This window comes from Colius striatus, chromosome 7, assembly GCF_028858725.1.
Source record: "Colius striatus isolate bColStr4 chromosome 7, bColStr4.1.hap1, whole genome shotgun sequence".
NCBI classification, from domain to species: domain Eukaryota; kingdom Metazoa; phylum Chordata; class Aves; order Coliiformes; family Coliidae; genus Colius; species Colius striatus.
This window is the reverse complement of record NC_084765.1, coordinates 28,501,268-28,511,216: the sequence shown is the minus strand read 5'-3', so window position 1 is coordinate 28,511,216 and position 9,949 is coordinate 28,501,268. Positions and strand designations below refer to the sequence as shown.

General features: G+C 40.9%; 1 protein-coding gene across 2 annotated transcripts; it reads left to right on the top strand.

Moving 5' to 3' along the window:
• The first annotated feature begins 235 nt into the window (after nt 1-235).
• Nucleotides 236-9,249, top strand: SKIC8 (SKI8 subunit of superkiller complex). 2 transcript variants are annotated; one of them, XM_062000120.1, is made up of 11 exons: nt 236-411; nt 616-659; nt 747-774; nt 1,111-1,216; nt 3,588-3,760; nt 4,458-4,606; nt 5,237-5,330; nt 6,040-6,133; nt 6,792-6,884; nt 7,520-7,598; nt 9,008-9,249. In XM_062000120.1, exons 2-11 carry the CDS (start codon nt 648-650, stop codon nt 9,095-9,097), a joined length of 918 nt encoding a protein of 305 aa, XP_061856104.1. In that variant the 5' UTR covers nt 236-411; nt 616-647; the 3' UTR covers nt 9,098-9,249. The 2 variants fall into 2 exon arrangements, with proteins under 2 accessions (XP_061856104.1, XP_061856105.1); XM_062000121.1 differs by lacking the exons at nt 236-411; nt 616-659; nt 747-774; nt 1,111-1,216 and adding an exon at nt 3,120-3,487.
• Nucleotides 9,250-9,949: the final 700 nt, after the last annotated feature.

Here is a 9,949-nt window from a genome sequence, read left to right as displayed (position 1 = left end):
ATAAGTGTTGATAATGTCAGCCGGCAGGCCCTGAGGAAGAATGCTATAGGGAACTGTGCTGCGAGTTGCCCAGCCCTGGAATGGGGCGCGCTGCTGCCAGATGGGCTCGTGAGGGTAACCCGTGAAGGCCGGAAGGGCTGAAGCCGGCGGCAGTAAGGACGGTGCCGGCGCAGGGCGGTGGGACGCGGCGAGCTGGGTACGAGCTGCGTGCCGCGGCTGTTGGCGAGAAGCCGCGTCTGCCACACGGCGGCAGGAGAGCGCGAGGCCGAGCCCCTCCCTGCCGCTGTGGCGGGCCGAAGCGCTGCGGGGAGCGGCGCGTCATCACGGTGCGACGGCGGCGGTGGCGCTGGGCAGAGCGCTCTGTGGGCAGGGAGCTCTGGGTCCAGCACGGCACGGTACCGCGAGGGAGAGGTAAGGCTGCCGAGGGGAGGCCAGGCCAGGCCACGACGGGGGTGCTGGGCCAGTGCGCGGCGGGCGGTTGTCGGCCTGTGAGCGGACGGTGGCGAAAAGGCGGCGTTTCCCTCGGGCCTTACTCTGGTGGCTGCCGGGCTGTCTTCCGGAACAGTGTTTCTGAGGCAGCCTTATTGCTGAACTTAACGTGTTATCTCTTTCCAGTGCATTCCTGTTAAGATTGCTTCCGTAAAGACATGACCACACAGGTAAATAAAAACACAGCATTAATTAAACTAATTGCTAGCTTGGTATTTTTTTTTTAGCTGCTCATACATAATATTTTTTCTTTCTAGTACGGTATTCTCTTCAAGCAAGAGCAAGGTGAGAAAACACTAACGTGTATTAAATAATATTGGTGTTGGATGATATAAAACCGATAATGGCAGATACACTTGTGAGATGAGATGAATTATGTTTATAAAATAAATATAAGTCTGAATAATTCGAAAAGAGCAATGTTTTGTCAACGGTGACCTTGGTGACGTGTTTTGAAACAGTGAAAACAGTGATAAGTCTCTCAGAGTACTGATAGACCTGAGGAGCAAGGAGTCTGTTGACAACATTACAATCAGCAGTTTTAGTATTACTAAAACTGAGTTGTCTTCCATCAAAGGAAACCACTTAATTTTTAATTACTATGCTTATATTTCCATTTAGCTCATGATGATGCCATTTGGTCAGTTGCCTGGGGAAAAAATAAAAAAGATGGTTCTGAAACAGTGATCTCTGGTTCTTTGGATGATCTAGTGAAAGTCTGGAAGTGGTAAGTGAAATGCTCTGTATTAACCAGCTTTAAGCTTGGGAGGTTGTTATTATGGAGATAGAGCAGCCTGAATTTCTATAATCTGCAGGGATGTTAGAAGTTACATCAGGGAAGCAGTAGCCAGGCACGCAGAACAGCTCTTGAAGAAGCTGATCTTCATTGGTGCATGCTTTGTGTTGGAGTGGTTGCATTCTGATGTGCTATAATTTTTGAGGAATGTGAACCCTTTTGAAAATGCACATCAAGTTTTACATGTCATCTGCCAGAGAATAGTACAACTTGATTAACTTCTAAGTCAAAGAGTCAGAAGGGCAACTTTTAATGAGACAATGCATTGGAAGCACATATACTATAAAAAGGACATGTAAATAGAGTAAGAAGAAATTACACCTCCCTCTCTTTTTCTAATCTTCATACAAGTGACACTGAAGTGTGCTTTTGCAAAGAAATTGTTCTGTCTCTTAGCCAAAACAGTGTTTAAGTCTGTGCTTCACTTTAATGACATTAGTAGCTCTGTTGTGGTGATTACAGAAATGTCAGTCATTGTGTTTCATGCTGTGCTGACAGATGAAGTCAGCTATGTGGATGTGTAATGGACATTTCAATGGGAATACTTATAAATTTAAGGTGAAGTACATGCTTTGCAGAAATATGGCAAATGATTTGTCAGTTCTTTCGCTTAAGTACAGAAAGCAATTTACACATTTCATGAGTGAAGCTGAATTCCCCTTTTGCTGAACAAAATGGAAGAATGTGGGTTGCCTTCTTTGTCTGTTTTGCTTGAGGTTGGAGATGGGTTATAGAATCATAGAATGGTAGGGTTGGAAGGGACCTTTAGAGATCATCTAGTCCAACCCCCCTGCAGAAGCAGGTTCACCTAGATCAGGTCGCATAGGAACATGTCCAGGCAGGTCCTGAAGACCTCCAAGGAAGGAGACTCCACAATCCCTCTGGGCAGCCTGTGCCAGGGCTCCCTCACCTGAACAGTAAAATAGTCTTTTCTTATATTTAAGTGGAACTCTTTGTGTTCCAGCTTCATCCCATCACCCCTTGACCTGTTACTAGCTATGATAGAAAAAAGGGATGTCCCAACCTCCTGACACCCACCATTTAGAGATTTGTACATGGTAATAAGATCTCCCTTCAGTCTCCTCTTCTGTAGACTAAACAGCCCCATTTCCTCATAAGAAAGATGTTCCAGTCCCAGATCATCTTGGTGTCCCTGTACTGGACTCTCTCCAGAAGTTCTCCGTCCCTTTTGAGCCGAGGAGCCCAGAACTGGACACAGGACTCCAGATGAGGCCTCACCAGGGCAGAGTAGAGGGGGAGCAGAACCTCCCTCTACCTGCTGGCTAGACTCTTCTTGATGGGTCCCAGGATGCCGTTGGCCTTGGCCACAAGGGCACATTACCGGCTCATGGTTAGCTTATCATCAACCAGGACTCTCAGGTCTCTCTCTGCAGAGCTGTTCTCCAGCAGGTCAATCCCCAGCCTGTACTGGTGCGTGGGATTGTTCCTCCCCAGGTGCAGGACTCTGCACTTGTCCTTGTTGAACCTCATGAGGTTCCTCCCTGCCCACCTCCCAAGCCGGTCAAGATCCTGCTGAATGGCAGCACAGCATCCTCCCAGTTTGGTGTCATCAGCCAACTTGCTGAGGGTACACTTTGTCCCCTCATCCAGGTTGTTGATGAAGATGTTGAACAAGACTGGCCCCAGAATCGATCCCTGTGGAACTTACCTGGCCACAGGCCTCCAACTCGATGCTGTGCCATTGATCACCACCCTCTGGGCCCTGTCATTCAACCAGCTCTCGATCCACTTCACTGTCCACTCATCCAAGCCACACTGCCTGAGCTTTCTGATGAGGATGTTATGGGAGACAGTGTCAAAAACCTTGCTGAAGTCAAGGTAGATGACATCTGCTGCTCTCACCTCATCTTGCCAGCCAGTTATGCGCTCATAGAAGGCTGTCAAACAGGATTTCCCCTTGGTGAATCCATGTTGTCTTCCCCCGATAACCTTCACGTGTTTAGTGATGGCATTCAGGATGAGTTGTTCTATCACTTTTCCAGGGATGGAGGTGAGGCTGACCGGCCTGTAGTTTCCTGGGTCGTCCTTCCTGCCTTTTTTGAAGACTGGAGTGACATTGGCCTTTCTCCAGTCCTCAGGCACCTCACCTGTCTTCCATGGTTGTTCAAAAATGATGGAGAGAGGCTTAGCAATCACATCAGCCAGCTCCCTCAGCACTCAGTCTGCCCCTCATCCCCACAGGCATGGTTTGATACAATTAATTGCTCCCTCACGTAGAGAGCAACTCCATTATGTACCCTCAGCTATTCATAACTAGACTTTTCTTTCCTGTGAACAAAAGGAATGATGAAAAATTGGATCTACAATGGACTTTGGAGGGTCACCAGCTGGGCGTGGTATCTGTGGATATCAGCCACACAGGCTCCATTGCAGCATCCAGCTCCCTCGATGCCCACATTCGCCTTTGGGATTTAGAAACTGGCAAACAAATCAAGTCAATAGATGCTGGTCCTGGTAAGATAGCAGTGTTAAACAGTCTCTGCTAAAGAAGTATACTGACTCTAGATAGTAAATACTGTACAGTGTATAATTAGGGTATATGAGATGACTAGGATTTTGTTTTAAAATCTTTGTTTGCAAAAATGGTAGTGATTTCATGACCTCAAAGGAGTGTCAGATAATTTTACATCTGTTTTTTTACATAAGAACAATCTTACAGTGTTTTAGGGAACTAATATTAATCTTGTATTGCTATAAAAAGGTATGGTTTTAAAAATTCTATTGCAAGGAATGTTGATCAATGTTCCATTTGTCTATCTGCATTTCTCCTATATCTTTTGTGTTTTGCTAGATTGTGTTCCATTCTTTTACTGATTTAATATTTTTTGGTATCAGGAGAAAAATAAGGATTTAGACTTAACTCATAAGTCTTAAATTCTAAATTTAATGTTACAGCAGGATGTAATAAGCTCAAGGTCTTATTTGAAAATGTAACCTTTCACTAAACAGAAATAAGCAGCTCAAGCTATGCTCCATTCATTACATAGAAGGAAGTTAACTTCCATGAGCTTGAATGCATTTCTCAAGATTATGTAGTAGAGTTTAAAGAATAGCTAGGGGGTTAAATATCTAAACAGATGCGTACAGGGCTGACATAGTTGAATACGAACTAGAAACAGTATTCAGCTAATTTTTTTTCTTTTTAATACAGTTGATGCATGGTCCCTGGCTTTTTCACCCGATTCCCAGTACCTTGCAACAGGAAGTCATGTGGGAAAAGTAAATATTTTTGGTGTTGAAACTGGAAAGAAAGAATATTCTCTGGACACAAGAGGGAAGTTCATCCTTAGCATTGCATATGTAAGAAGCTCAGTTGGTAATTTCTTATGTGAAATTGCTCTTGTTGTAATATGTTGTAAACCAGATCTTTTTGTTTCCATCTATCAGTTTATCTCTCAATAATACTGAGAGCCATACTTTGATAGTTCCATTTGATAGTGACATTCCCCCCCTTGCACATATGAAAAATATACTTTTGATCTTCCTTATATGCATATTGTGAATAAGTCAGCTGAAGTCCTCAGGATTTTTGGAGCCCAGGTATCTTGCATAGATGGTATTTGTGAAAAGTTGTGAAGAGAATCAAAGAATCATAGAATAGTAGGGGTTGGAAGGGACCTTTAGAGATCATCTAGTCCAACCCCCTGCAGAAGCACGGTCACCTAGATGAGGTCGCATAGGAACATGTCCAGGCAGGTCTTGAAGACATCCAAGGAAGGAGACAACACAACCCCTCTGGGCAGCCTGTTCCACTGCTCCCTCACCCTCACAGGGAAATAGTTTTTTCTTATGTTTAAGTGGAACTTTTTGTGTTCCAGCTTCATCCCATTACCCCTTGTCCTGTTGCTAGCTACTATAGAAAAAATGTCCGAGTTACATAGCATAAATGCATACAGTTGTTAGATGCATATTGTTTGTGTTTTATTACAGAGTCCAGATGGAAAATACTTAGCCAGTGGAGCAATAGATGGCATTATCAATATTTTTGATATTGCAACTGGAAAACTTCTGCATACGCTAGAAGGTTTGTGTATTTGCAGTTCCCAAGTTCTAGCTTCATCCCTCAACAAAACTGACGGATATAGCAGAACTCAGAACAAGATACAACAGCTATGGCATAAATGAGTTGACGTTTCTGTCCATTAGACAATATTTAGTTCTTTATTGTGCTGTAAATTAATCCACTTAAAATATTAGAGGCAAACTGTAAACTCAGGATTGCATCGTAACTGCCTGTCTCAGATGTAGTCAGTAATGCTGACTTAAGTTCCAGTTCCTCCTTGTATTGCTGTGCAGTACAAGGGACTGAAAACTAAGCCAAATGTGTGCTGCCATACCTATGATTTTTTTTTTTTTTGCTATGCTGTTGGTTTTATAGCAATTTATACCTGGTTTAAAAAGTAACCTACAGTTTTATGCTGTAAATGTGCATTTTTCTGACAGATAAATGGGCTTCTAATGTTCATTTTTTTCTGTCTAGTTGATGGCTAATAAAGATCTGCATCTGAAAAAGTAGACTACTTTTGTGTGGCAGTGGATATGCTTTTAATATTCAAAGTTTAGAATTCCTGTGTGTCTGTTTTATGTTATGTGAAGAAGCCTGTAGGGGTATAAAGAGAAAGGCTCATTGGAGGATACTTTAATGAGGAATACTGTTCTGGTGTAGCTTCTTAAGCACTGTTGTTTTAAGAGGAATAGCTACATTCTAAGCCATATATAACTTTGAATTTCAGGTCATGCAATGCCAATTCGTTCACTGACGTTTTCTCCAGATTCTCAGTTACTTGTAACTGCTTCAGATGATGGCTACATCAAAATCTATGATGTGTAAGTTGTTACTTGCAAGACATGCTAACAGAAAAATAACTATTCACAGAGGCTGGTACTGTAAAAATATCAAATCCTCTGCTTTTTATTATTCCCTTTAGCTTTTGGTGGTTTCTTGTAATAAATAGTAAAGTATTACACCCTTAGGTAGTTTTTTAAAGATGGATGTTTTTAAAAGATGGTTTTTGAAGGTGGATGACAGCCTTAACTTGAAAAAAAATATACTTTCACTGTATGGGACAAGCTAATTGTTTTGTATTATCTGTCGTGTGTGTTTGCTCATCTTAAACTCTGTACCTAAGAAATTATATTTATGACCTGCTTCCGTTACACTATGCAAAAACTTACAAGACTGTAGGGAGGAGGGCATAGTGCTTCGGTGATCTTCACTCCCCTAAACCTGCATTATATTGATGTCTTCATGGTGAAGACTTTGATCCACCAATGTGACGTGTCTTCTTAGTGACTTCTTTTTTTATGTTAACCACTTGAAATGGAAGAACAGTCTGTTGTAACACCACTTCAGCTTGGAGGAATAAAATATACAGTAGTCACCTTCCATGACCTTGTTGAACCATTCCTGACTGCACTAACTATATTCCTGTTCCTTTTTCACTGGAATTAACAACCCAAATGTTAAAATTTGTTCTTTCCACAGGCAGCATGCAAACCTGGCAGGCACCTTAAGTGGTCATGGATCCTGGGTATTAAATGTAGCATTTTGTCCTGACGATACTCACTTTGTTTCCAGGTATTGCAGATTTTTAACTTGTTTATGCTCACTGAAAAACAATGTATAGTTATAAAGGATCATCAAAAGTAAATGTGTACAAATGGCAACAGAATCTATAATGGAATAATGTAATTACAATTAAAGACTCTAGAGACAATCCGTGATGTGGTACCCATTGTAGTGAATAGTACTTCATCATGTAAGTCACCCCACTGCAGTGTAGTTCCTTACAAGTGAGGAACATGTAATCTGAAGGGTAATTTGACTCTAGATAGCTGAAAAAATTGCTGTTGAATTAAAAAGTACAACCTAATATATATAAGATTAATCTAGTTGAACTTTAATGTTAACTCTTAAAACAGCTCAGGCAGTTTGAGGACCAAGTATATTTAACAGGAGTTTCTTTAAACAAAGAACTTGCTTCAAAGAATTTTCGGGCTAAAATGGGAGTCTTCATTTTCATGTTTCAGATACTGGGGCAGTAAAAGTATTTTGAAAGTAACTGGAACCTGGTGGAAGATGCACTCCTTCCCTACTTCCTCCCTGTATGGTGAAGGAAGGATTCTTATGTCTTGTATTATATCTTTGAAGCTTCGTACTAAACTATCGTTAATCTATTAATTTAAACATTGGTCCATACTATTTTTTTTCAGTTCATCTGATAAAAGTGTTAAAGTCTGGGATGCTGGAACAAGAACTTGTGTTCACACTTTCTTTGACCACCAAGATCAGGTATGTCCACTATCACTCTTATCTAGGTCACTGTCTTCACACAACTTCAGTTGTGTTGTTGTGCACATTTATGCTTCAGTTTGGTGCTGTAGCTTCAGGGTAGGACTTCAGCTTGCTTGTTCATGATTATATGGCAATTAATATTGAACTAATACTCCAAGCATGTAGATTGATCACTTCCAAGTAATTACATTTTTTGTGTCCAAATAAGGCCAATCCTGAGTGAGCAAAGGGATTCTTAACAGATTGTGGTTTTGTCTGGTCTTTTTCCTGTCACATACACAGCATATGCACGTGTAAGGGAGGAGAAATATTTATCTAAAAGGATGGAATTACCCAACATGGTGCCTGAACACACCATTGAAACCTAGGACTTTTTCATCCTCAAATGTCTGTAATACCCTGTGTTCTTGTCTTTTTTTTTAATCAGTGATAGCTACCTGTGAGGGAAGATGAAGTTAGGTATCTACTAAGTTACTCTTCATTTTCAAATGTTAGGTGTTAAATAGAACAAGGTGGGGTTTTTTTAATGGATTATAGAGGAAGACTTGGCAAAGGAAATAGAGATTTTTCTTGGTGGACTCTTTCCATAGTACTTTTTTGCTGCTAACCTTTTCAGTTACATACAGCTATGGGTTTTTTTAGTATTGAAGTATAAGCAGGATTGGATTTCCAATATTTAGTTGTATGTAATCTAAATTTGTGGAAGGCAGATATCTGTCAGCTCTTGGGAAGACTGGTTTTTAGGTATTATTGCAAAACAGTGTACAAGGTTCCCCAGAACACGCTGTTGTTAATACACCCATTCTACAATCCTATGTGAATCTGCCGAGTATCCTTTTTCCTGCTGTCACCCTGATGGAGATGTGAGTTATTAAAGAATTTATGTAACTGTTTTAAGTCAACTCAGAGGAATGACCAGAGTGTTGAGAAGTTTTGCACTTGGCTAAGTGTAGGGTTCTCTTTAATTAACAGAAGCATAAACTGGATCATTCTTTCACATGTCATCATGTATCAGTCTGCATGAAAAATACTTCTCTTCCTGAAAGCACTGTAAAATACTCTTTTCAGGAAGGTCAGACAGGATGGGCAAGAGTGAAAACATTAGATTTATGTAGACTGGGACAAGTACTTGTCAGCCTTTTTCCAGTATTTTTAGATTGTGTAATCAATTAGCAGCAAGAGGGCAATACAAAGGAACTGTGAGGCTACTAGATGGCAGTGTCTTACTCTGGTTCATCAGCCTCATCTGCTATTAAAGCAAGTCAGAATTGGACCAGCTCCAAGAAGGTGATCCTGAGTAATCCTCCTTCTTCTGCTTGTTGTAGTCAGTAAATATGACAGGTCTGACAATGAGGGTTTTGGTTTTTTCCTGTCTCCTGTTGATATTGTGTACATTTTATTTGCAGGTCTGGGGAGTGAAATACAATGAAAGTGGATCAAAAATTGTATCTGTTGGAGATGACCAAGAAATTCATATTTACGACTGTCCAGTTTAAGTATCTTGGCTGAGACCCTTTGGTTAACTCTTCTACCAGTTTTTAGGAATACTACTGTCCTATGTAAAATCATCTATGTTTATATGTAATTTTGATTTTGTTTAGCATGAGAGAAAGCTTTACTTTTTTAAAAATAAAAGCTCCAGCTGTAAGTAACTTGTACTTAATCCTTGGAAAAGTGTATTTTGGAAAAATGTACTCAGAAGAGAAGTAACTGCTCACTTAATCTCCTCTGCCTTTATAAATAAATAGACTGGAGCTGGAAAGCATCAACTGAGGCTCACAGCAGCTTATTTTAGCAAAAGGAAAAGTGACTGCTGCTACATGTTGTCAGCAAGGGAAATCAGAGCCTGCACTCATCAGGGTGGTGTCCCAGGCAGTGCAATAGGGTCATTTAAGTTGAACACCTGTTCCAGCAATTGTTTGGTGACAGGGAGCTCATTTATCATGTTTAGTTTCACTGAAGAGGGAGCTAGTTGTTTCCAATCTGGACTTAATACAAACTGTACTAGAAAAAGCTTTTATGTGATCATTCTACAGCAGTAGCTGGTCATGCTGTAAACCAACAGCCGTATACGAACACCTGTGAGTTTGGTGTATTTGGCTTAGTAAAGGCTCAAGTACATAATGCCTAGAAGGCTGAAAGCTAGAGCTTGAGCTTCTGAAAGATTGTAATTTTAGTTGGAAGCAAATTACACAGTAGGTGGCTATCTTCTAACCCTAAATTACACTACAGGAATGCTACAAACAAAAAGAGCACATGGTAGAGTGCTAGTATGCAGAAAATGCTTTTGAAACACAAAATGAGACAAGTACTAGTGCTGAAGTTAACAGCTGAATAGAACTGTCTAG

What these genes read in the sequence shown, in the direction of transcription:
- SKIC8 (XM_062000120.1), top strand. An exon ending in CTAGTGAAAGTCTGGAAGTG is followed by an intron (nt 1,217 to 3,587) that starts GTAAGTGAAATG and finishes TGTGAACAAAAG; the next exon opens with GAATGATGAAAAATTGGATC. An exon ending in GTCAATAGATGCTGGTCCTG is followed by an intron (nt 3,761 to 4,457) that starts GTAAGATAGCAG and finishes TTTTTAATACAG; the next exon opens with TTGATGCATGGTCCCTGGCT.